The sequence below is a fragment of the Carassius auratus genome, chromosome 20 (genome assembly GCF_003368295.1).
Source record: "Carassius auratus strain Wakin chromosome 20, ASM336829v1, whole genome shotgun sequence".
In the NCBI taxonomy this organism is placed as follows: Eukaryota; Metazoa; Chordata; class Actinopteri; order Cypriniformes; family Cyprinidae; genus Carassius; species Carassius auratus.
In genome coordinates, this window is record NC_039262.1 from 2,491,206 (window position 1) to 2,519,092 (window position 27,887).

Genomic DNA, 27,887 nt, shown 5'->3' on the forward strand with positions numbered 1-27,887 from the left:
ATTCTAACCTTACAATATTTTTCACAATTAATTATTATTTTAATCTTTTTTATTTATTATCTTTTATTTGGATGATCTTGAAAATGCTAAGAACTAAGAATCCTGTGGATTTTCCTCTGCAGGTAGAGTAGAAAATGTGAAAACAAATAATGTAGTTAATGACATAGAAAGCAATGGCATGTTAGTTCCATTCTCTGTTTTGTGCACATCAGCTGTCAGTCAGCGAGGGTCTCTATGGAGTCAGCGCAGGGTACAGGTCTTTATATGTAACCTAACCCTCTTCCTCTGTCTGAACCTGAGACACCTGAGCCCGCCGCTCACCTGGCTTCAGTCTTGTCATCAATAATCCAGTGGAGATGAGAATGCTCATTCAAACACACACAGCACAGTTTGGCATCTGTGACAGGATGTTGTATGGCAGGACAGGAGCAGGGTCTCTGGAGCGGTGGGCGTCTGTAGACAGCGGTGTCAATCTGTCCTATCTCAACTGGTTCATCGAGCAACAATTCTTTCCCTGCAGGTCCCAGGATGGCCCAGAACTCATTCTGCCGGCCAGCATAGAGTTCAGGGAAAACTGTGAGTACCAAATCCACGTGCAAAGCAAAACCAATTCATCTGTGCTGGTTTGATTTCAGCGATCTGATCTGAACTGGGTCATGTGATTTGTCTGGTGTGTATTTGTATGTTTTGTCATTGGCCTTTTTCGGGTGTTGCAGACACAACATAGTATTTCCACTTGACCTGGTTAATGCATTCACGCTGTTTCTTTTATTGGCTCTGCTGATTATAAAGCAAAACAACCAGCTAATTCTAGGAAACACTCATAGTTTGCTGCCTCATAGATCAGTGGATGGGGAGTATTGATGATTGCTAGAAAACTGGTTTTATCATTTAGTCAGTTCAAGATAAATTATATTGTAATTGATCAAATTTTTTCTGTCCCTAAAAAAACTAAATGCAGAAATTATAATAGAATATTTAATTGTTCCACCATGCCATTAGGTGGCAGAAGTGAGTTTTATGCCAGAAGCCAGCCATTTCCTTTTGTGTAGCTGCATGGATGGACTGAGCCTAGTACCGCTGGCACATCACAACCCACTGCAGATAATCACTCACTATACGTTTCATTCGCATTTGTACATTACAGTTTACATATTTGGCTCAAAGCATCACAAAATAAGATGACAAAATCCTGTTATGTGTTGTTACTTTGTCTTGTGGTTGTATGTTGTGTCTTATTTCACATAGAGCATGTTATGTGTCATATTATATTATATATTACATATTATGGTAATATGTGGGGTCATGTTATGTGTTGAAATGTTATGGTTTTATGTTGAGTTATATAGGGGTGCACGATAAATATCGGCCGATAATGAATGCGCATCTCGTCAGTAAAGCCTATAATTCCATGCTGATAATGAATGTGAATTTGCGCAGTTTGGCAGTTAACAAAGGCTCTGTGTAGTAACAGCTGCTCCATGTGAAATCATGATGGATTTTACCGCTGATTAGAGAACTGGCTTTACTGACGAGATGAACATTAATTATCGGCTGATATTTATGTGTCATGACAGTCATGATTTGTGTTATGATGTGATATAGGTATGTTGCGTAATGAAATGTGTGGTGGTTTGTTTTGTTGTGTTATATCTTCATGGTTATGTTATGTCATGTTATTTTTATGTGTTTCTTAGTTTCAGTCTTCAAATCTGATACAGCTGAGCAGCTTATAAAAGAAAAAATAATAAACTACATGTCATCAAACAACACGTATAATTTGCAAAACGAAATTCTATTGTAATGAACTGTTATACTACAGTAGATGTTTCCACATGCTTTTCACTGTCAGTTATAATATAGTGTTATCAGAAATGGAGCTCAGGTCACAGGCTCAAAAAAACAAAACAAAAAAACATGCAAGTGCAATATATTATATTTAAAATATACTTGCATGCTAACGTCTTTCACCAGAGCTTCTTGATCCATCCCAATTTAAACTCTCTCTGCTTCCTCTATCCCATGATCCACCCCCCATAGCCGAGGATGCCTTCCTGTCTGCCATCATTAACTACACCAACAGCTCAACGGTGCATTTCAAGCTGTCTCCCACCTATGTGCTGTACATGACCTGCCGCTACGTCATGTCCAGCCAATACCGGCCCGACATCAGCCCCTCCGAGAGAACACACAAGGTCATCGCCATTGTCAACAAGATGGTGAGCATGATGGAAGGAGTTATCCAGGTGGGTGTTGGCCATTTTTACTAGAATAATCTTCTGATTGTAATCTATCTCATCTGAATGATTTTTTACAGTGGATGTTGTGACTATTATATTAAAACTGTATTATTTATACTTTAGAGATTTCGCTGTAGCTCTGATGTAGAGATTTGTCTGTGAAGTTACATTATAGTACATGCTTTTGTAGTTGTAGTGTTAAAGCTTGTTTCACTCTGCTTTCATCGATTCAGGTCATTGTCTCAGCAAACAGTGCTTTAACTACAGCACTCAGTGTTTCCCCTGTGTTTGTTTGTATCTGGATGTCTGTACGTGTGTGTGTTTGTGTCTCTGTGCCTTGTTTTACCTGATTCATGCACTACGTTTTCCCAGCAGTGCTTGGTTCAACAGTTTCCGATTGTCACCAAGTTGCTATATATGTAAAATTAGAACGGCTTTTTTCCTCTGGTGAATTTACCTCTGAAAGAAGAAATGTTTGTATATACATTGCTGATTAAACGTTTGGGGTCGGCAAGGATTTATTTAATTTTTAATGTATTTGAAAGTAATTTCTTATTCTCACCTAGGCTGATTTTTTTATTTAAAAAAATACAATAAAACAATCTTGTGAAATATTATAGTTCAAAATTTCTGTTTTCTATAAGAGTACGTTTTAAAATGTAATCTACTACTACTACAGTCTTTAGAAATTATTTAGAAATATGTAGATTTGCTGCTTGAAACAGTTATTATTATGCTGTTTGAGCCATTTGATAAATTTTTTCAAGATTCTTTGATGTATAGAAAGTTCTAAATCTTTTGTAACATTACAAATGCTTTTACTGTCAATTTGGATTAATTCAATGCATCCCTTGCTGAATACAATTATTCAGTTCCTTCCAAAAAAAAAATTGTGCTCACTCCAAACCTTTCTTGTAAATATCCTGAACGAGACTGATTATAAGTGCATGAATCAGACTCATTGAATCATGAATCACGCTCACTGATAATAATTACAAATTACGGCCGGACACAAATTCTACAGAACAGTGAAATCGCTCACAGTAACATGAACGAGGAGTCGTTGCTCATTTGCATAAATGTAAGCTTTTTTTCTGGACTGTCAATTCAATGCATATGGCCTCATTGGATTGCCAATTTTGACTTCTATCATTTACTCACCACAAATATCTATGTAAACTCCTCTTTACAGTTCAGAAATGAGGTCCACATGCTCTCTGTTTATTTATCTTCTTTGCTCAGCCCCTGCGGGTTTGAGTGGCCCACCCAGGTGTTCAAACTGTATATCTCATAGTGTGACAGCAATGTTCAAATGCAAATTGTTTTTTTTTTAAATAAATCTTCCATTTTACAGTTGTAAAGACTGCCAGTTACAAGACTAGATGGAATTCAGCATCTAAAACGAGAAAACAGAAATATTATATAAATGGATGCAGTGTTTCTTCATAAGTGTCATAATCCATTCAAATGTTGATCTTCTTTTTCTGAAATTTTGGTATATCCCAAATCTTAAGCCTCACGTGTTTAAGACCTAATCTTAGAAAACAAGAAACAATCTCAGAAAGAGAGTGACATAATTCAAGTCTTGGTAGCAATACTTAGGATATTTGGAATAAGGTTTTTTTTTTGGGGAAGTTACTTTCTATCTACTCAGATCAAAATGTTCAGTAGTAGGTTCGTCATTAGTCAAATCCTGATGGTTAACATCAGAAGTTATAAAATCATAGTTTTCTCTTAAAACAAAAATAACACTCTTTAGGTGCTTGTTACTGCTAGTTATTAAAAAAATATATTTCATGATTTCTTTAGCATAACATTTGCATTATTGTTCAAAAGATTTTTGAAAGTAGTCTTTTATGCTTAAGGAATATTTAGCAATTTCTTATTGAAGTTAAAAAAAGAGCATTTATCCTGTAAATCGAGTAAAAAAGAAAAGAAAAAGAAGCTCTAGATGACTGGGACGTCCCGTACGGCAGTGAGTGTGAGAAGATGATGATGTGACCTGTCCTGTCCTGTGTGAGAGTGAATGTCTGTGTTTACATGCCTGTGAATTCTGTCCCATGCCATCGCTGTTGTTGACAGTCTCTCTCTCTGTCCTGTCGGATGTCTGTCCACCCCCCCACCCCCTCTTCCCCCATACCTACTATCTCTACAGGAGATTGCTGAAGGTGATCAGGTAGGAGTTTGCACTGTTAGGGAGGCGTCTCATTCTTCCTGTTTCTCTCTCTCTCTGTTCTCTATCTGTCGGCTTGGCTCCGTCTTCCATCCCTCTTTTATCCCCCCATAACAGAAAGCAAACAACCCAAGCCAACTAAGTAATCCCTCCTCCTACAGCTGGACGCAATCGTTCATAACCACCCATTACGACTCAAGCTGGACCATGTGATACTAAAAACAAACTCTGATTGCGGCAACATTTTAATAGCGGCATCTTCCATTTTTGACCTCTGCTTACTGCACTTCAATGTGGATGAGAGACTACCCCATGTTCTTTTGCTCTGTTTGGAAACTTTTAATTTCCTTTTCATTTGACTTCATGTCTGTGGTTAACGTCATTGTTCTTATGGATGCGTCCTGTGGCCAGTATGATGTATTCGGGAGGGTCGGGGCGGGGGGATTGCTGTCGTCGTCATGTGGGATAGATGTGTGCAGGTATACACAGAGGTCCGGTTGCTTCCGGATCGTGTGTATCCCTTCTCTGTATTGCAGGGATGTGGGACCCAGAGCCACCAGTCACCGCAGCTTCCCAGTCAGTCGAGCCTAGCTTGAGCTAACTGTAACACGTGAATGATTTCTACTCTGTCGGGACGCGGTGACTGGTTGTTGGAGGCAGGGAGGGTTGGACAGAGGCACATGTCTATCCCGGGAGTGCTACTCAGTGCTTCTCATGGCTGTAACTCTTTTCTTTGTTGTTTGTACATCAGATTGTTTTACTTTAGCTGTGTGTAACGGCCCATCTCTGTGCATTACAGAAACAGAAGAACATCGCCGGGGCTCTGGCCTTCTGGATGGCTAATGCCTCAGAGCTGCTGAATTTCATCAAACAGGACAAGGATCTGAGTCGCATCACACTAGATGCACAGGATGTCCTCGCTCACCTGGTTCAGATGGCTTTTAAGTGAGTGTTTGCATGCACATTAGTATTTACACTAAACATTACCTGTGTTTCAAAACCTAGTGAGCTGAGATCTTATACAGCATACTTCAGTTCATATTATATTTATTCAAATAGAATTTAAAGTTCTGGGCAATGATTAATCGCTACGAATCGCATCCAAAATAAAAGTTTAGGGTACATATATATGTGAGGCTACGGTCTATATTTATTATGCATATAAAGACACACACATACAGTATATATTTAGAAAATATTAACATGCATGTGTTTATATTCTAATAATTTATATAGTATAAAAATATATTTAATATATAAACATACTATGTTTTTCTTAAATATATTCATGCATGTGTATTTATGTGCACATATTAATGTACACAGTGTGTGTATATATAAATATATATGAACCAATTAGTGTGCATATATAATAGGAGTAAATAAAATCTTCAATTAAAAAAATGTTTGTTATATAAAATGTTATAAAATAAATATGTATGTATTGAAATTAAATATTGTAAATAAAATGCAAATTAAACCTTTAAATAATAAATTCTTGATCAATTTCAGGACTATTTACGTATCATGTGAAAACAATCCATTTAATTGTAATTGGTCAATTACAAAAGTGGTTTTTCAGCTAAGTTCATACTGTGTTCCTGTAACCATTATCAGGCGGCAGGATGTGCTGAATGTAAGGAATGTTCTGGGTCTGGTTTGTATTGGCTGAGCTGTAGTTTGGGTGTATGACAGAGAGTTACGGTCCTGGGGCCGGTTTTCAGCTCAAACAATGTGGTCGGAGTGCCTCCGTTTCCTTTAGGCACTGGAATGACCAGCTGAAACAACTGCGCTTTTGTGCGGGTCGTGCGGTTTGTGAAGCGGCCAGGTCTCAGATTTACTGTGGGATTCTTCAGGAAGTTTCTTTAGGCCCTTGATGGTGGAAATATGGACACTAAATAATGTGTGCTCCTGCAGATACCTGGTGCACTGCTTGCAGTCGGATCTGAATAACTACATGCCTGCTTTCCTGGAAGATCCCGACGAACAGAACCCACAGAGGCCCAAGATAGGTGAGCAGAGACCCAGTCTCATGTTTTCAGATGCAAGTCACCTTTATTTATATAGTGCTTTTTATAAAACAGATAGCTTTAGGTAATAAACTAATAGAGGGTGTAAACTAATTCTGCAATGTAAAGCAGCTCTAAGGGTATCATTCATCTCAAGTCAGTTCAGTATTGATTTAGTTCAGTTTAGTAACAGTGTAAGATTCATCAACAGTTGCCGTTTTTCAGCTATCATGTATAAAGTTTAGTAAATTAGTGGATTTTGTTAAAGGAATCACATTTGAAGGAGAGGCCCACCTACTGTTGGTTTTGAAACTAAACCGCAGATATATTCTACCCAAAACAGTGATATCTTTTAGTTCCTTTACAGGAACTTACAACATCTTAATGTCTTTGTTGACTAATCTATTTCAACTAAATGACTTGGACAAATGGACAAACATGCCCTCTTGACTAGAGCAGTATCAACATCTCAAGCAACACAGAAATATGCTGAAATGAACCAGAACCATGCAAAACATCTTAAGCAATATAGCAGCACTTCTAGTTCTCTAGAAGAGTGTTTCCTAACCATTTTGACGAGGAACAATGTGATTCACATCAAGAACCAACCACAAAAAGGAAAAACAACAAGAGGTGTACAAGGAGAATTAACATTTTTCAACCTTCTGTATAAATATCTGTCCCAGCTAATAGAGGTAGTTCTTAACATTGCACCATTATAATTGCAAGGAAAGATGGTATTGTTTCTGTTTCTATAGTATTAAAGGCCCTGACTTTCCTCTTTTCCACAGAGGACGTTCTGCACACGCTAACGGGCGCCATGTCTCTTCTGCGGCGGTGTCGTGTCAATGCGGCCCTCACCATTCAGCTGTTTTCCCAGCTCTTCCACTTCATCAACATGTGGCTCTTTAACAAGCTGGTGACGGAGGCCGACTCGGGCCTGTGCTCGCACTACTGGGGCGCCATCCTGCGACAGCAGCTCAGCCACATCGAGGCATGGGCTGAGAAACAGGGTTTGGAGCTGGCCGCAGACTGCCACCTCAGTCGCATAGTCCAGGTACCACATGCAGAAACTGATCTTTGGTGCGGACACAGCTGGATGTGTTACTAAGCGTGAAAGTTCCGAAACTGAAGCTGTAGAACTAGTAGAACATGATTACACTGAACAACTCTTAAAAAAAAAAATATTACGATCACACTTTATTTTAGGGTCCAATTCTCACTATTAACTAACCATTAACTATGACTTTTGCCTCAATTAACTTCTTATTTGCTGCTTATTCATAGTTTATAAGGTAGTTGTTAAGCTTAGGGTATTGGGTAGGGTTATGGATGTCATGCATTATATGTACTTTATAAGCACTAATAAACAGCCAATATGTTAATAATAGGCATGCTAATAAGCAACTACTTATTAGTGTGAATTGGACCCTATACTAAAGTGTTACCAAAATTACAATTAAAATATTTGATATTTGGCAAATTGAGGGTTTTTTATTTTTCCCAACAGCAAATTTAGTGCAAACCAACTATATTAATATAACTGTATTATTGTAGAAACCTGTGGTGAACATGTACCATTCTAAAATACTGTAGTAGTAGTAGAACTACTAGTGGTAATGGTTTGTTTATTAAAATTAATTTATGTTTTCTTATTTGTAATATACTGTATACCATTTTAATACAGATTTGTCTGTAAAACATGGTAATAGACTATGTTCTTTCTTGGAGAGAATATTGATTGTATCTACATGGTACTTCTAGGATGTTCTTGTTCTTGAAGTGGGCATTTGACCTGAAAGTTTTAAAACCCTTTGTCCTAGTTAGATGGACTATGAACCAGTAACTGTCCCCTTCTTTCTTTAGGCAACAACCCTCCTCACTATGGACAAATACTCCATGCAAGATGTGCAGAACATCAACAACACCTGCTTCAAGCTCAACTCTCTGCAGCTCAATGCTCTGCTGAGCAACTACCACTGCGCTCCTGATGAACCCTACATTCCTCCTGTAAGTGAACGGTCTCATTTTGGCCGTGTGGTCCTGGTCTGATGACACGTGTCCTTTTAGAGATAAACTGAACCAGGTGTTCTGCACTTTCACAGTAGCTCTGCTTATTTCCTCTAACCTCAGGGTTTCTCACAATGTGACGACCTTGTTTGATGTGAAATATTAAACTCATTACTGCAAAAGGTGCTGTAACTGATGTTAGCTGTTCTGGAACATCTCCCAGATACACCCCATCTTTGCAAAACTCGCTTTTCAAAGCAAATCAGAGATGGAGGAGAAGAGCAGATGCATGTCAAGTTTTAGTAGAACTCTTATGAAACATTATGATCATTGTTCCTTTCATCCACACAGGAGCTGATTGATCACGTGGTGGCCGTGGCCGAGAACACGGCGGACGAACTGGCCCGAAGTGATGGGCGGGAAGTGCAGCTTGAAGAGGACCCTGACCTCCAGCTGCCTTTCCTACTGCCTGAGGATGGCTACTCATGTGACGTGGTGCGGAACATTCCCAACGGATTCCAAGAGTTCCTAGAGCCGCTTTGCCAGAGAGGTATGGATGATAAACCGAGTGCTGCCATTCTAAAGAAGTTTTCAGAGCATTTGATGTCAGTTGTGGCGCGCACAATAAGTATCAGGTGGACGGTGAATCAGAGGTTGTTGTGTTTGATTAAGGCTGACGTGATGCCAGTGGAATGTGGTTTGTTAAGGTTGTGTTCAGCAGTCTATTTGTTTTTTCAAGAGAGCGAAACTGTGTGTGCGTTTTTACAGGTGTGTGACAAAGACAGTGAGAGAGCAGTGGATTTAAAGTTTTAACGTTTAGTGGATGTGTTCTGATCTGCTCGTTGTCCTCCAGGTTTTTGTCGATTGACACCTCATCCACGCTCTCCAGGAACTTGGACCATCTATTTCGAAGGAGCTGATTGTGACAGTCACTTCTCATCTGACACGTCAGAACTGGTAAGTTACTATGATCGATAGATAGATAGGTAGATGGAAGGATAGATATATAGATGGGTATATTTGTAGATGGATTTGTCTTTGAGGGCATCAGAAAACAGAATTTAGCATTTAAATTAAAAATTATTTATTTTTATATAAAACCCAATACTAGACAGATATTTGCAAAACGGCATCAAGGAATAATTAATGTCAGTTTATAGAGTGTGTTCTGTCAAGTTAACATTCTCTTATATTCCAGCCCACACTAGTTACACCACAGAGGACAATATTTGACCATAGTGCCCAAGCACTGGCTGTAAATTATATCTTTCTCCTCACCCTGAACACACTAAGCCCTTAAATGCTCCTTCCCTGTATTTAGCCTGTTTTTACTGTCTCTCGTATTTTTACATAGGGATTTTTTTACTTAATGTCATAATCTTATTTTTATTTATTTTTTACATAATGTTGGGCTGCTCTACAGCAGACAGAGCTGGAGCTCGGAGCATATTTAAATACCACACAGAAATCTAATGAACGCAGCCTGATCGTGTGCCAAACCAACCCACCCACTCCCACATCCCTTCCTTAAAGCCATCCCAGGACCAATGCTTACCGTAAACTTACATATTGAACACATGAGATTTTGCCATGAAATCAAATTCGACCTTGTTTGCAGTTTCTGGACGTACTGTCTGTGCATTACCACACATTATTTTAAAGATTTAAAAAACATATATGATCAAGTGATCACTTGAAGCATCTTTCCTTTTTGACTAGGGGTGCTCCGATCACGATCGGCCGATCGTTATGCGCATCTCGTCAGTAAAGCCGGTTTTCTAATCAGCGGTTAATTCCATCAGGTGCCTGATTTCACATAGAGCAGCTGTTACTACACAGAGCCGTTGTTAATAGAGAAGATGCGCAAATCCACTTCATTTTCAGCGTTTTTTTGGCGCATCTTCTCAGTTAACAACGGCTCTGTGTAGTAACAGCTGCTCTATGTGAAATCACGCACCTGATGGAATTAACCGCTGATTAGAGAACCGGCTTTACTGACGAGATGCGCATTAACGATCGGTCCGATCGTGATCGGAGCACCCCTATTTTTGACAGACATCATCTAGGCCAGATAAAATGTTGACCAATAGCAAATATATTGGTCCAATAGCTGTTTTTGGTGTCTGGTGTAGTTGTGATTATGGTAGTCTTTGCATTAATTAAGATAGCTATGCCAGAAAATCATTTTCGAAGGGAACATGCTTTAACTAAGCTAAAAAAGCTTGCCCTGTTGCTTTTGTTAACCTTACCAAAGGGACCCAAAGATTTTTCCTTGAATTACCCATCAGTGTTCATAAAGCTCCACTGTGCTTTAATCCAGCTCTGCTCTCAGCCCCCCAAGCTGTACTCAACAATACAGACTGGCAGCATAGCTAAAGTTCCCTGTACAATGAATGCATGTCATGTGCACCATTTACGCACTGGGGCTCGCTAAAGGAGAAGCCATGGCACGAAAAGCTGGTCTGTTTCTCTCAGGCCCTGCCTGTGCGTAAGCGAGCCCACTGAGGCCTTATGCACTCTGGAGCCAACGCATGTGGCTTTCATTTTTGACTCGTCTCCAGCGCCCGCCGTTTCGCTCTGCGGTCGGCTGTGCTCTGAGAACCAGCAGTGGTAGAACCTCCCTAATTTTCTCTACTCCTCCTCCTCTTCTTAGCTCAGTTTGCTCTAGGAACAGCCACCAGACGCAGCTTCCAGAAGCGTTGTGGACCTAAAACTGAAAAGTTACAATAGTGACTTTCCCGCCCCAAGTTAAATCACCTGTCTGCTCTCTCTACAGCCAATGCGGAAGGAACCGGAAATTGTGACAGTGACTTTGAAGAAACACAATGGGATGGGCCTCAGTATTGTGGCGGCCAAGGTAAGAACTGATTGTTTTATTACTTATTAGTGATGTTTATTGTGTAATATTACTCCACTTTCAATGTCTGTGATCATCTTGCATGGATGTGTGATAAATATTAATCTACAGAGTAAGTGAATGAAACCCTAAATCCTTGAAGAGATCATCTGGTTTTGGCATACAACTAGATCTGATTAGTTTGACACAGTTAATGAGAACAATTTAAACTTTTTGATGATTGGCTTTTGGTTTCTGGGGTTGGTGGGTGCTATATTCGTAGTAGGAAGTAAAGGTGTGGCATGGTTTCCTAGGCTCGGATCAAGAGAACATGCTTTTGTTTGATTCAGTCACAAGCTGGTCTGTGTGCTTGTCAAACATTCAAATACCAAACGGAGTCATAAGCAAATCTTTCTGTTTCCTTCTAAGACTGAGCGCTGTTCTAGTCTGCTGCTTCCGCAGTAGGAAATGTCTTCTTGGTCGTCACCCCTTTACAAAATACAGTCTTTTATGTTGGAGTTTACAACACAGTTAATAGGCTTAAATATTAAATTGTTTTGCATGATTCCACCAGTTGTGCTTGTCGAGCATAAAAAGTTTCGATTTGTTTCGTTAGTTTCGATGTCAACATTGCAAATTAAGGTTGTGTTTATACTCTAAACTTACTAGTATGACTAATATCCTGTTAGAAAGTGCTTGCAGATCCAACATTGACCAGTTTACAATTTTACTGTGCAAGACATATTTTTTTTTTTTCAAATCGAGAATTTTTTAGTTTGTTATATGGAACAGACAGTTGCATATGTTCAGTAGCTTGTGTTTCACCACTTTTGGTGGACTGAAGAGCATTTTCCCCAACCAATGTGTGTCAGGTTCAGGGACATAGAAGAGGCAAGCAAGGGAGGTGTAGTGGGAGGGGAAAGGGGTTAACAGGAACAGTTTATTTTCATAGCAAAACCTCCCTTTTACTGCTTCTATTTTCATATGTGAGTGTCTCCAAGGAAGCATAAAGTTTGGTAGTGGTAGAACGGAGGAAAAGAAGGGAGGGAAGGAGTGAAAAATGGGAGGAGAAGGAAAGGAGGAGTGAAGAAAGGGGTGTAAGGCATGCACTGGGGACAAAGGGGAGGATCTAAAGAGGAGAGGTGGTTTGTCCCGGTGTTGAGCTGGGACGCAGCTGGGAGCACCGTTAAACTTCACATAACTGTTAGTGTGTCGTGGGAGTTTCTCTTAAATGACAGTCTTGGTGTGGTATCTCCTACTCTGGCTTCAGATATTTTCATATTGTGTTTAGCATGGCCTGCTTTTGAAAGAGTTTTCCTGGACCGCTATTAGTTGATTCCTCAGTTCATTCTCCGGAGCGCAGCACCATGTGGTTCTCTGTGGTTGGGAGGAAGGAGCCGGTAAGAAACCACTTGACATGGAGTGTGTGTCTTTTTAATGTGGTAGAGTGAGCAAGTAAACGCTGAGAGATTAATGGTGTGCTAAAAACTCAGCATGGTGGTTTTAGTTTGTTTGCCATTTGCATTGTTTATCATAAACTACATAAGGCCCAGTGTTCATTTACACTGGTTTACTTCTTTCATAAATTCGCAATTGTTTGTTCATTTAATCTAATTCAACTAAAGGTAATTTATACTACAGACATATTTTAGCATGAGTAAAAATTAACTTTAATAAAGATCAGTAAATTCTGTAAAAGTATCATCTGTTGTTTTTTGGTATCAAGATTATTGTGAAAGTTTTTATGTCATGGTAGTTTTACTTCATATATTTCCAGACGAGGACATGTACACTTGCACACATTAATTCCAGTGACTGTTATCAAGTGTGGGAAAGTAAGGTTTTGCCAATGTAAACAGTATCTTGCGACCAGAGTGCACAAACACGCACGTACACATTGTACAGGAGGTACATTTTTTAAAACTACTGTATACGAGTTTACGCACAAAACACACATAAGAGTGACTGTACAGATAAGTTAAGGTACATATCTCCATTTCATTCTGTGCTAGTTTGAGATAAATTTGTACTGTATGTTTCTTCATTAGATGTGATGGGTTGTGCACACTGTGGAATCTTGCAATCAGGGTCACAGGGACAATGTTTACAAGCATTATACCACAGTGCTAGTGACTCATCATCACTTGTTGCAAACAATCTGGCGTGGTCAGTCCAGCTGGATGGCCGTGCTACCATCACAGGGCTTGATTTGCTCAGGCTGCAGATGTTTGTGCGATAACAGCTCTTTTGGGATGGTGTTGAGTTTCTAGGGGAAGAATAAGGGAAATCCTGACCTCAGTACTTCACTTTGACTAGTGCTTACCTGACATTTTCCCACATTTCTGGATTTGTTCTTCTTTAGCCCCTGAAATGACTTGTTGCCACAAGAATCAGAACCTTCCGGATCGATTTTCTCTTATTGCCAAACCTTTCTTTTCAAAGCAAAACTAATTTTTGTTTGTTTGTGTACTTGGCACACAATAGCTCACTGACTTCCTTCTCTGTGCGCTTCTTGATCTCATGGACGACAACAATTGAAGGATGTGACTCCCATACGTGAGCCTGGATTTCCTGAGGACTCGGGAGAGTGGAGAACGGAATATCAGCCCAACATGGCGTCTCTGCAATGTTATGTCTCCTAACCTTTTATTAATCTGTATTGAAACCAAGAGAAACCCACTGCGGCGGTGTACCAAAGACTTTGTTTTGGTTCGCAGGTTCAAAAGAAAACATGACCATGAAAACGCTTCTTTTTAGTGGCTCAGGGTAGGATCTTTTGACAGTTGTGGGTGCAGCCCATACTCAAGAACTAGTTCACTTCAGTCCTCAGGCAAAATGAAACCTGACAAGCACCTACGATTGTCTAAATAGAGTTGCTTTAAGCTGTCACCTAGCATTCATCAAAATGATCATGTGACATTTCATACCTTGACTCTGCATGTCCAGAGAGAGTGGAAGGGAATCAAGAACCTTTGGACGACTATATTCTATTTATGCCATTGTCCAAGGGCTGCACGATTTTAATATATGAGAGGACAATCCCAAGTTGTTAGTTATTAAAACTTGGAGACATTCTTATGTTTGAATGAAAACGATGTCAAGCTTGCACATACAACCGAACCCTTAAATTAAGTTGTGACTCTTGTCTTGGACATCATTCTGTCTCTTTACAATAAAAGATTCAAAGGAGACATGTTTTCTTTGTGTCCAAAAATACGGAGCTGCTTTCTAAACGCACCGCCAGAGGACCGTGAAGGAAGACAGACCTCTTTGTTTGGTTCCTGAGCAGCAGCCAAGAGTCTGCAGATCATTAGAGCCGAAATGGAGGCCAGTCAGATGTGATGGAGTCCGTCGGATGAAAGCAGCTCATTATTGAAAGCCTCTCATGTTAGTCATGATATTTTGCACCCACCATTAGCGGACAGCCTCAGTCGTCTAGACGTGACGGTAAGGACCAGCTACATTCAGGAGCAAACTACTGTCTTGACTGCTGTGTTTGTTGTGGGTGATTAATCAGGGCAGGAAATGAGTGTGGCAGGTCAAGTTCCAGTGAATAGATGTATTTTCTGTTTTTCCTAGTGCACTGTGGACTCCACCGTCTCGGTCAGAGGTCAGGCACTGCTTTGACTCCCTGGGGCTGTTAACAAATTACTCTAGATCGTTTATGCCTACACGTGCAGCTCCCTGAAGGTTTCATTCACCAATCACATCCACAACTGTAAACCTTTAACAGGAAGCTGTGCATTTGACATACGATTCCACAGAGAGTACGCCACAAGTGTTTTGAGACTAAAGGGGGACAAGACTGAAGTTCAATTCTTCCTCTGTTGCAAAGCACTCGTCTTGCCTAAGCTGGGTTTCCAATTTCCTGTATTTGCAATGGCAGGTTTGGGAAGCTTTTCCATGGACAGGAAGCATCAGGGTGGGACCTTGGAGCTGTTGACTTTTGTTTGCTTGCTTCCATGTGGCTTTAGGACCTTCAAAGGAAGCTGGAGTTCTGTGGTTTGAGCATCTGCTCCGAGTACTGTTATCAGTGAACACCTTCAGACTTCAACACCTTCCTGTTAATGTCTAATGTCTGCACTGCAGATGCAAGCATATTTTCGCATGCTGACTATGCCAGACAGTAGCTTGCAGGGTATTAATATGTGCTTTTTTTTGGCATCCCTGTTGTGTGTGAAGAAGATCTTGTAGCCACTGCCAGTTCTAAAGTAAACAGATTCAGTTTGTCCCCAAGTTTGCTGACTTTTGCCCTCTGACACACTGAAAGGCAAATAACCTGCTACTGTGAAGAGGCTGTATAAATAACGGTTTCTGTTTTTGCTTATGAGGCATTTAGCACCTGTGAAATATTATTTACAGCACAAGATGTGGATATGCACACATTTGGATATGCCAAGATGTCTATTAGCCGCACAGACATTATAATTGTCTTTGAACTGTGCTTCTGGAAGTGTCCCTGGAAAGATGAACGTAAAAACAACAATACCTGGAATACAACCCCCACCACTCGCTTACCCCCATGCACACTTACGCAATGGGTGTTGAACTCAGAAGTAAGGTATTGTTTTGTTGTGAGTGACTTCTGACCTGTTAATTCTGATTGGATAGTGAGGAATATCTATATATTTGTCTGTCTGTCTATCTTATCTATCTATCCTGTCTTTCTGTCTGTGCTGTCATTTAAACGTTTAACTATCTGTCTTTTTACCTCGTATAATTTATTCAGAGATCACCATGAAAATAGCCTTGATGCTGGCATGGCGTTAAAAAGTGAATAAATATACTTTATCTGTCATTTTGTCTTACTGTCTATAATTCTGTCGTTTTATCTATCTGTCCATCTCTGTAGCCGTCTATTTGTCTTATTGATTTGTCTATCTATCTGTCTTACTTGTCTTTCATCATGTCTGTCTGTCGTTGTTCCATCCGTCTCATCTGTTGTTTATAATCCGTCTGTGTATTTTTATCTTTCTGTCTGTCTTTTGTTCTGTCTATCGGTGTTATCGATCACTGTCTACCTGTCTATCATTCTATCTATCTCTCCATCTATCCATCTGCTTGTCATTATCATTTTATCATTGTCTATCTATCATTATATCTATCATACTGTCTATAATGTCTATAAACCCTCCGATTTTAATCTAACATTCAAAGTTTGTCATTAATTATATACATTTCAAATTATTCTATTTGCAGTTCTTCATCCTATTTGCAATGTCAAATAAAACTGCTGTTAATTCAGGAATTTAATTTGAATTCTAAGGACATTCATAATTCAGTTCTAAATGGGCAACCTGAAATACTATCAGTTTAACTAACTTGCTCTTCAAACTGTTGCTCTGGTTTGACACTGCTTGACTTTAAAGAGAAGAGTGTCCATGGAAGCCAGCTCTATTCAGAAAACACGGAAAATAAGTGTTAAATTCTCAGTGTTCTTATTTGTAATGCAACAACATGTTAAATGAGATTTTGAGTGTTTCGAGTGCTCTGCCAATGACTATTTGGTTGTCATAGGAAATAACAAACTTTAAAAGTGAGCTCATTAAATTTGATGACAATATTCTCAAAGGAAACATTTCAAACATGCTCTTCTGTTGCATACACTCTAGTGATATAGCCATTACTTTTTGAAAGAAAGGAGCTCTATTTTTAGCAAAATTGACTTCTTCAGCCTTCCAGCACGTAGCCGTGAACTGTGCCAGTATCACCTCACCCCTTGTTTTAAGAACAGAAGCAATTAGTTCTCTTGTTAACATGCATCTGTTTTTTATCAGTGGCTTTTATAGACTTTGCTCTGTTTCATGTTGTGCACGCCAGGTTTTCAGCTTTGATCAAAGCCAGTTTAATGCAGGTTTCCTGAGGCAAGGTCAGCTGAGTCGCTCTCCCACTAGGTCTGCAGAAGACTCCTGCATCAGCCGTGTTCAGACGGCCTGGAAACCGCCCTGCCTCAGCCCTCAGCCCAACCTCAAGGCTTCTCATGTGTCTTTCACCGCAGGTTCACTCTTTAATGTGGAGAGACTAGTTTTTGAATGGTTGTTTCTCATCACAGCATAATACGTACTTTCAAAGTCTAATCAGAGAGCTTTTGGGCTTTGCTAGGCGACATGTATCTCCCTCAGGTCTTGGGCAAGTCGAGACCTTACAGCAGATGAGAAGTGGTTCACGTGCACAAGATTGGCATATCTGTATTTCACTTTTTTTAATTGTTGATGAGTACTCTGTGTCCAGTGTGTTGCATTAGACATTATGTCAGTGTGTTGCAGGCCTTGCTGCCTCTTGTGAAATGGCATACGCAGAATTTCAGGCCGATGGTGGTGTGCACATTGGTTATGGGCCTTTTTTTTTTTCTTTCTTTCTTTTCTTTTTTTTTTTTTTTCCAGTGGTTACATTGACAATGAAATGCAGATGTATCTGTTATAATACCTAATACAGTGTGACAAGCGTCCAATAAGAACACGTTCAATACCTAACATAAGTACAGAAATATAAACCACACATCTCAGTGTTACTTGCCGTTTCTTTGTAATTGTTTGTAAAATTTACTAGCAGTTTCTGAGTGAAACTTATTTCTACATCAAAAATTAAGTATAGGTTTATGTTAATTTCTGAATATACATTAATGTTATTTATAAATAATTATAATGTATTGTGTAAAGTATTTTGAACTAGCAAAGTATATAAATATTCGCATTTTATTATTTAATTAACTCATTTGAATATAGTAAATGTCAATACAATTGCCAATCAGTAGATATCGATGTAAAAATAATGCTGTTAATGCATTAAACCTATATTAATACAGTAATATACTGTTGTTCATCGTTAATTCATGTTCATTCATAGGATTTCTAATGCATGTGCTAATGTTAACAAATGGAACTTGCAAAGAGTTACCAGTTATTACACCAATAATTAAATTAATCAAAAGTTAAAACTATTTTTTTAAGGCACTTGAAATGTCAATTATTATTTATTTATTATTATAAATGGTTGCTTGACTGTAGTTTTAGTACTTTACATGATCAGTTCAGTTTAGCTTGGTATACTGCAGTTTAAAGTAAAAAACTTTGGTTCGTATTCCCACCAATCCACCCTGTTTGTTGTGTATACTCACTATGAGGAGTCGTCATTGTCCAGGATCATATCATAACTCCCTCACAACATACAGGATAGAAGTTACTTGTGCTATAGGCATCCGAACACATAGCGGTAGGTGGTTTTTATACATCTGCACCCCAATATGATTTATGACATTTTGATTGCATGTTTTTCCATTTCTGTTTTCCTTATTTCATCACCTGTTCTCTCAGTTAGACTGGTTTTGTAGCATTTTAAGTGTTACTGTGTTATTGTCTTTTGAATGTGATTCTTTCTACAGTATCTGTATTTGGTGACCTCACCCTCGAATTAATGCTGTGTGGTTTTTTGGAACTTTGTGGGGGGGTTTTTAGACCGTAAAAAATGTTCAAATTCAGATTGGCCGATTGCTTTGTAACTGGCGTGACCTCAATCATTTTTGGGGCCTGTAAGCGCACAGTACATGTTGACATTTTTCTTATATTTGTGGTTAAGTCCTGAATGTTAACTGAGATTTCTGTGGGATATTCGTGTGGTGTTCATGTTTCGGCTGTGTTTGAATTGGAGGGTGTGTTTATGCCAGTGTAATGTGAGTGGGTTATGGGGGTCTGTGGCTAACATTGGCTTTATTTCAGAGGGCAGAATAACAGAGGTTATGGTTTCCCAGGCAGATTCTGTTACTGGCTTTCTCGATCCATTGCTTCTGGTCAGCTTTATTTAGGTTTTTATACTATATGAACAATATATAAAGTGCTTATGAGCAATGCGGTACACATACCAATCTAGAGCTCACCAAACCAGTTTTCACATCACATCTTATGTAGGACTATATCACCATTCTCTGATGAAACCATTTGAGAATGATTTCAGAATAACGCGCCTAGTAGCTGTAACTTAACCATTTGAACCCAACAGGCATCTTACTCTATCGATGGCCAAGACTTTCTGCACAAGGTACATTGTTATTGACATTTGAGGTGTGTGAATCTTTTCAGAGAGCCTATAAACAACATACAACAGCAGAATAGTATGGTAAATGTAGATGGCACATTCATAACTTGTTGATCGGCATGGGTTTTTCATAAACCAGAGCAGAAACCAGATCTAGTCGGCTAAGCCTAGAGCCTGGGAGTGTTGTAGACTTGGGTGGCGTGCCATTTACTAAATGGTTTGTTATGACCATGAAACCATCATTTGGAGTTTGGCATGGGCTTTTAGAGATCTAGCCCTGGAATTCAGAAGTACATACTTCACTGTTGAAAGAGTTCATATGAGGCTGCAAGAACACAGTAGATGTGTTGACTTTCAAAGGAGCATTACTTTTTATTTTCCATTTAACAGAAGTGCAGTTATTTAGCTCTCTTGGTACAGTGAAAGTGGATGGGGACTGGGTTCGTCAAGCTCCAGTATCTGGTAAAAACTCCATGAAAAGTGCTTTGAAGTAGTCCATATGATTTGTGTGCTATATATAGTACCATTCAAATATTTGGGATTGATTAGGCTTTATTAGAATTAGTGCTGTCGAACGATTAATCACAATTAATTGCATCCAAAATAAAAGTTTTTGTAATATATTTGTGTGTACTGTGTATATTTATTATGTATATATAAATACACACACAGCATATATTTTTTAAATATTTACATGTATATATTTGTATTCATATTATTCATATGATATATATGTGCGTTATAATATACACTGTACAAACGTATATTATGTAAACAAAAACTTTCATTTTGGATTGTGATTAATCACGGTTAATTGTTTGACAGCACAAATTATAATGTTTTTGAAAGAAGTGTCTTATGTTCACCAAGTCTGAATTTATTTGATCAGAAACGCAATGAAAGCAGTAATATTGCAAAATATGACTGCAATTTAACATAACTTTATTTTTTTGAATATACATTTTTTTTACTGTCACATCTGACAAAAAAAAAAAAAAAGCTCAAACAATACCTTGTAGACTCTGCACTTTAAGTCTTTACAAATCGTCAAAGGATAAGTTTCTGTACAACAGCAGATTGTGCACATATTCAAACGTGGTGCATCTAGACACTTTCAACCTGGTTTTTACATCAAACATAATTGGTTATTGCGTGTTTTATGAGTTTATTATTATTATTGTCAAATATACACAAAAGAGTATAGTATTGAATTTTCTTTCCTTTTTTTGTGTGAACATTTTCTAAGACAAAAAATAGAATTTAGGTCAGTGCTGGTTTTGCTATATTTGTGCAGATGTGAGGGTTTGTCAGACTTCTCAGCTGTATGAGTATGAGAAGTTGTTCTGTATGAGAAAACAGCAGAGATGGCTGGGAATATAATACAGACCTCACATTTTTAGAGTAAATTTTTAGCAAGATCCCCCTCGAATAGAAATGTTGGCAGCTGCCAGGGGATTTTGGGTACTTACTTGCTCAAATGGCAAATCCAACCATCGGAAAAACAAATGATACTAACTTTAAACCACAGTCCTCAAATAAACCCCTTTAAAGCTCATGTCGCTGGAGCTCCATCAGCTTAAAGCTTTGAACAGACCATTTAACTCCGAGTTATGGAGCATTACGTGTTAGAAATGTTATGTTTGAGTGTTGAAACTTGTATGGCATTACTATTTTAAGTCTAAAGGATGTGCTTCAATGAATGCATCATTTTATCTTGAAGTTAATTACTAGATTTTATTTTGAAAGATGCTTTTCTAGCATGCAGTGCCATTTAGGTCGAGCTGATATCTCAATGAGTGCACAGTCCTGCAGCCAGATGGCCCGTGTCAGATGATGACCTCTGACCCGGGATATAGGACGAAGAATTTAGAGAGGGTTAATCATGGCTAGTTTGAACAAAACCTACTTCAGATCTGGTCTGAATTTATGAATGAGTTTATTTATATGAATGTCTTCACTGCTGGCTCCAGATTTATAGTCTTTCATGAATGAACGCCTGGTTTCTTCGTACAGCAGTTTCCACAGTGGAACTATTGGAGCCTGTAAATGACATTTAGATCTTTCTCCGAGTGCTAATAAATGGTTTTGCTTTTTCTTTTGTGTTTTTTAGGGTGCCGGACAGGACAAGCTTGGTATTTACATCAAGTCTGTTGTCAAAGGAGGTGCAGCAGACATAGTGAGTTTGGCTCGGTTTCTGATGTTCTTTATGGGCAAATGCAGATGAAGTGTGATTTCGCATACTTGCTAGTATTATTGATAGTACTCCGTACTATATTTGGAGTTGAAGCTGTAAAATAATAAATCATAAAAAGTTTTCAACCTTGTTTTATGACAGTTTGAGTCATGTTTTCGTTTTAGGATGGGCGTCTGGCTGCTGGAGACCAGTTGCTCAGCGTGGATGGAAGAAGTCTGGTTGGCCTCTCGCAGGAGAGGTAATTCTGTAGCATTTAGACCTTTAATAATGGGATTTTAATAAATTTGAAATGGACTTACAGGTAAAGCATGCAATATCCGGCTATGTCAAAGAAGACTCCGTTAAATAAGCAAAAGGATTGCATGCTCGAACCATTTCATTACATCACATAAGCAAGGAATGTGTCCTAATATACACAATTAAGTGGCGTAAAAACAAAATATGACTGACGTCTCTCAGTCTTTAGAACATCGTCAGGCAAAAGTGACACTAAAATTTAACATTCAAATAAGTTCTGTCTTGCTTTTGGGATTAAGTATTTGTCATGATGAATGTAAAAAAAAAAATTATATGCTTTTACAAAAAAAATTCACTCTTTAAAATAAGAAATTCTCCTTAAAAGAGATGAAAATTGTCCTTTCATTGAGAAGTTAAGTTTCTGACACAGTGGTTTGTCTTGTAATTATCCTGGATTTGACTTGAAAGCGTCATTATTCCTTGAGTTTAGGCATTAAGCTGTAAAGCAACAAAGCACCTTTTGTTTGCAAAGTCAAAACAGCTTAAAAATGTTCTCATTTCTGTCAGAAACATTTTATTTAGCCTGTAGTTTTGAGATGTGGTGGAATTGATGAAACTCTTAAATCTGTGGATTTGAGTTAAATGAGAAGCATATGGCTCTAAACACTTGTGAATGGATACAACTGGAGTTGGCTTTGGGATTGGTTCCAGCCTCCGTCTCTTGTTTACAGTTAGCCGACGGCAAATCCAAACAGACATTCTATGAGATTAGTCTCTTTAAATAATCTCTTGGGGGATTGCACAAGTAATACTTCGAACATGAAATTCGTTCATCATAGTCTGCAGTTTTGTGTGTGTTACTCAAACATGTCTCTTGTCTTGTAGGGCGGCGGAATTGATGACACGAACCGGGTCTGTTGTAACGCTCGAGGTGGCCAAACAGGGAGCCATTTACCACGGCCTGGCCACGCTCCTCAACCAGCCATCCCCCATGATGTCCCGCGGTAAGCAACTGCGGCACGAATATATATTTAAATCTCTAACGGGCTTGCGTGTGGGAGCTGCAGTATTCCCCTTAAAAAATATCAGAGGCTGCCGCACAGCGTGCTAGCGTGACTAATTCCTTAAAGAAATGGAAATGTGGTGGATCTGGCACCCACAGCGTTCCCAGTCACACATGAAACGGTTCAAGAGTTGCGTTAAATATAAATGCTTTCGACACGTGTCTGGTAGTGATTCTGATTTGGTGCATTGTGGGTGATTTTTTCCCCCCATTTCAGAGAGATGGGCACTTTCCCAGTGCTGAATTTGGTTTAATTCAAGCCTCTTTTTAATCTCTGCAGCATCAGACCGTGGACGTGGAGACAAGGGAAAGTTGAGACCAAAGAGTGAGGGCTTTGAGCTCTACAACAACTCTGTGCAGAACGGCTCGCCTGAGAGCCCCCAGGGCACGTGGGACACCTATCCTGAACCAAAGAAGGAGGACAGGTTGTTGAAGAACCGTGCAGACCACCGATCAAGCCCAAACGTTGCTAGTATGTGTGCCACTTCAAACACTTGGTGTATTTGTCAGTGTGGTTCATTTTAAAGTGGTGACATTTTATTAACGTGTATTTTTATACATTTTTTCCTTCAAAGACCAGGCCCAGAGTCCAGGCGGGAAGCCTGTTTACCCAGGAGCCCCAGGAAAGATCACTTCGGTCTCGACTGGTAACCTCTGCCCTGACGTGAGTACACACAATCATCAGCACCTCTAAGATGAATCTTGCACGTGTGTGCCGAAACTCTCTTTCCCTAGTGAATTAAGTGTTTCTAGCACTGCTATTTAGCAACACTGGCATTGGATGTACAGTGCAACCGGTGTTGTCTTAACCCATTTTTAAATAAATAAGTGAATCAGTGGGAAAGTGCAGATCAACCATTTCTCAAAGGCATGAGTTGGAAACATACAGTCCAGTGTGAAAAGTATAGTAAAACAAATTCCCAAACAAATGAGTCTTATGACTCAAGATTATTTTTTTGTCAAATAAAAACATACAGCATGACGAGTATAGTTTAACAAGTTCCTAAACTAATTTTTTTTCTTATTATTAATTAAAAACATACCATGTGAAAATTACAGTCGTGTTGATTAAAATTAATGCTAGATCTACCCCCCCCTTCAAGAAAAAAAATCACAGTTTATTTTATTTGTATCTTTACTCTATTGCATTTATTTGTGCTGTTACTTTGTTAGTAGATAGAATATTCTTATTTCCTTTATTTTTATTTGACGGTATGTTTTTGTTTTTTCTAAACACAGCACATACCAAAACTGTGACTCTAAATCCTGTGATACGAACCGTGAAAAAGTTGAACCGGTCAAACCCTAGTGTTTTGTCATGCTACCTAGTTAATTGGAAAAATTACTCATTTTATTACTAAAATGTGTAGCACTTTCTTGTAATGTGGTTAGGTCTTCTTCAGTGAAGCTTCCTCTGGTTTTAATCAAATCACCAGAAACTCTCAAATCCAAACACACACCAGGACATGTTTTTTTGTTTCTGAAACCACAGCCAAATAGAAGCCTAATAAGAACCTGTTTCGTGACTCTTTGTTGTGTTCTTGTTGTAATTAATCCTAATCATGTCTGTAACCACCATCTAAATTGGCTAATCAGTCTTTGATCCACATTCCTTGATTCTCTTTGATTTATACACATGCTGTACATGCAAACTCGTATACTAGTTTCTGTAATCAATAATAATGCACTAAAAAGAGACTTGTCACAGCTCAGTCTAACCTGTCTTTACCCTGTTTGTCCCACAGGAGGAGCCCTCTCCACCCCATCCAGAGGCGTATCCCATCCCCACTCAGACATACCCAAGGGAATACTTCACCTTCCCAGCCTCCAAATCTCAGGATAGGATGGGCCCTGGCCAGCCCTGGCAAAACAATGAACCGGAGCCTCTCCCCCCTATGGATAACCACTCAAATAACAGCATGGCTATGCAGGTTAGCCTTTTTAGGAAGAGAAAACGTATGAGTGCTGTGTGCTGTCCTGGTGCCATAGTGGTCTCATGACTCAAAACACTGGCAGTACCACAGTATTTTTCAACACTAGCACACTAACTGTACATTATTTCATGTTTATTTGTTTATTTATTTAGTGGTAAGATAATGTATAGTATCCTATGTTGTTATAATGATCAATACCAATGAGATCAGTAAGATTATTTTGAAAGAAATTATTTTTATTCAGTAAAGATGCACTTTATTGATCAAAAGTGACAGTAAAGACCTTTCTAATGTTACAAAAGGTTTATATTTCATATAAATGCAGCTCTTTTGAAGTTTATATTCATCAAAGTATCTAAAAAAAAATCAGTCATGAATCTTGAAAATATACTGAAGACTGAAGGCTGCTGAAAATTCAGCTTGGCATCACAGGAGTAAATTGTTTTAAGATGTATTAAAATAGAAAACAGATGCTTTAAGCTCCGTTCACAAAAAAACGATTACTATAAAGATAACAATATTAGCGTCCACACCAGCATACGATATCACCTGTTTATTCTAGTCTGTTTATCGTCTGCCGCTTTAAATTCTCGAGCTTGTTATAGCAGAATGGATTCTGATTGGCTGTCAATGTTTGTATCTTTCATCAGCTGGAAAAAAAATATTCTGAAAATGATTCCAACAATATTGTTACTATGTGCTTTTATCGTTATAGTTGTAGTGTGGACTCTGCAATTCTTTAATATTGAGAAAGATTTTTAGAACTATATCTCTATAGTTATCGTCCTTGGTTTGAACGGGCATTTACATTGTAATATTTCACAGTTTTTCATATATTTTTGATCAAGTAAATGCAGTCTTTGTAAGCCTTAGATACGTTTTGAACATCAAAAAAAAAAAGAAAAGAAAAAACTACAGACTGTAGTGTATCTGTAGTGTATATTGTTTCTTTTTAATATGCTTTGCCAAAATGTCAGTTTAAAATCAGTTTTTTTTTGCATTATCTAACTAACTTAAAATATATTAAGCATACCTAAGGGCAGCATCCTTAATGTGTTTTTTTTTTTTTATGAAAAAAAAAATCTAACTTTGTCAATTGAGATTATAACATTTCTAGTTTACAAAATTTCGGCCTACTTTTTTATGTGTAATTCCTATGTAGGCCCAATTTTAATTTGTCTGCAAAACCAGTTTTTTGCATTACTTTGCTAGCTTTTTAAGGCTATGAGCAACATTTTTGTTACATATCACTTTTTGCATAAATATGAGTCTGACTGCTGTGTCATTGTGCCCTGCTAGCGGGTGGCGCGCTCTCAGGAGGAGCTGTGCGAGATGCCGGGTGGATACCCAGGAGAACGCCTGCGTCAGGAAGACCTGATGCACCTGCAGCAGCAACAGCGTGATGCTGAGTACCAGCGAGGCAGTGGGGAGCACTGGAACCACCAGACGTCCTCTTCGGTGGAGTCCAGCACCTCCAGTCAAGAGCACCTCAACTACTCGTCGTCTTCCGGCTCCAGGATCCAAGGCAACCACAAGACCGGCCCTGGCCGCTGGAAGACCCCGATAGCACCCCACTCCGGCCCCGTGGGTGTCTCCCAACCTTCCCGTTCAGATCTTCCACCTCCTCCTCCTCCTCCTGTGCACTACGACTACGAGCCACAAACCGACCTGCCGCTCCCTCCACCGCCCTCCGTAACGCAGCAACAGGCAGCGGCCGCCGCAGCCATGGCTGACCGCAAGAAACGCGAGGAGCAACAGCGCTGGTATGAGAAGGAAAAAGCTCGGCTTGAAGAAGAGCGAGAGAGAAAGAGAAGAGACCAGGAGAGGAAGCTGGTGCAAATTCGCAACCCTCCCGGACCAGTCATGCACAACAACCAGCACGGCCCATTGCCACCCGCCCCACAGCACCAACAGATGCCCCATCCACAGCCTCCCATGCAGGTGCCCCAACCGTACCTTCCCCCGGTCCAGCTGCCCCAACCGCCACAGCCACAACCCGCTCGACCCGATAGGCTATCCAGCCTTCCCCGCCAGCCGCCACAGGACACAGTAATTCGTGACCTCTTGCCCCAGCAGCAGCCACGCACCATCGAAAGACGTGACCTGCAATACATCACCATCAGCAAAGACGAGCTGTCCGCCAGCGACAGCCTATCACCCGACCCCTGGAAGAGGGACGCCCGAGAGAAACTGGAGAAGCAGCAGCAGCTTCACATCGTGGATCTTCTAGACAAGGAGATCCAGGAGCTTCAGGCCAAACCTGAACGCACGGCTGAGGAGAACGACCGTCTGCGCAAACTCATGCTGGAGTGGCAGTTCCAGAAGAGACTGCAGGAGTCCAAGCAGAACGAGGAGGATGAGGAAGAGGAGGATGACGAAGATGTAGACACCACGCTAATTATGCAGAGATTGGAGGCTGAGAAGAGAGCACGGGTGAGCAGAAATGGGAAGTGGGATAGCTAGAGTTTAATGTGTGGATATAAATTTTTAAAAGTCAACATGAAATCAAAATCTTTAGTTTTGGCCTAATTGGTAATGATTTATCCATAAAAGTCTTTGTAAACTTATTCCACATCTGGAACCACCCAGTAGCTAATCTTCTAATGGTATAGTATTTATCACTGCATATAAAGCTATACTAAAATATATATTTTTGCTTATTACTGTAATGTGAGATTTAATGGTGGTGTAATACACAAGGTCCAGTGGTTCAAATGAGAGAACATTTAAAAAATTTGATTTCCAGGCCAGGAAAATTCAGTGAAATTAAAAACATCTTAAAGACATCTTTATTGAATATAAATTGTTCTAGTTATGCTCTGTTTCAAAATATTTTGAAAGGACAATTTGCTTATTTAGGAATAATAAGGAAATTTTCATTGTAATAATATTTGTTTGGAAAATAATGGAAATTCATTCATTGGTAAAAAGGTGGGAAGTCGAGTGCAGGTCTGTTTTTTTTTTTTTTTTTTTTTTTTTTTTTTGTAGTTTGTGTTACGTTTAAATCCACAGTCGGCAGCAGAACAGACTGGTGATGGAATTATGAACAACTAACCTGGGATTTTCTGCGTGATGCTTTAGTTTCTGCTGTTATGATGAATGTTTTGCCATGCGCTCCTGCAACATGCCTATGTCATTGCTTTTCCATGCTGCACTGCTG

The 27,887-nt window shown here is 39.3% G+C and overlaps 1 protein-coding gene across 1 annotated transcript in view; it reads left to right on the forward strand.

The window, feature by feature from the left end:
- The window catches only part of LOC113037884 (afadin-like), a 129,524-nt gene that overhangs the window by 94,243 nt on the left and 7,394 nt on the right, over positions 1-27,887 (forward strand). Inside the window, 17 exon segments of the mRNA XM_026195214.1 lie at positions 521-576; positions 2,041-2,246; positions 4,396-4,416; positions 5,213-5,358; positions 6,331-6,425; positions 7,214-7,479; positions 8,289-8,432; positions 8,784-8,982; positions 9,286-9,389; positions 11,209-11,289; positions 21,410-21,475; positions 21,658-21,731; positions 22,616-22,734; positions 23,074-23,265; positions 23,369-23,457; positions 24,539-24,724; positions 26,027-27,160. Of these exon segments, the coding sequence (XP_026050999.1) occupies positions 521-576; positions 2,041-2,246; positions 4,396-4,416; positions 5,213-5,358; positions 6,331-6,425; positions 7,214-7,479; positions 8,289-8,432; positions 8,784-8,982; positions 9,286-9,389; positions 11,209-11,289; positions 21,410-21,475; positions 21,658-21,731; positions 22,616-22,734; positions 23,074-23,265; positions 23,369-23,457; positions 24,539-24,724; positions 26,027-27,160 (3,178 nt within the window).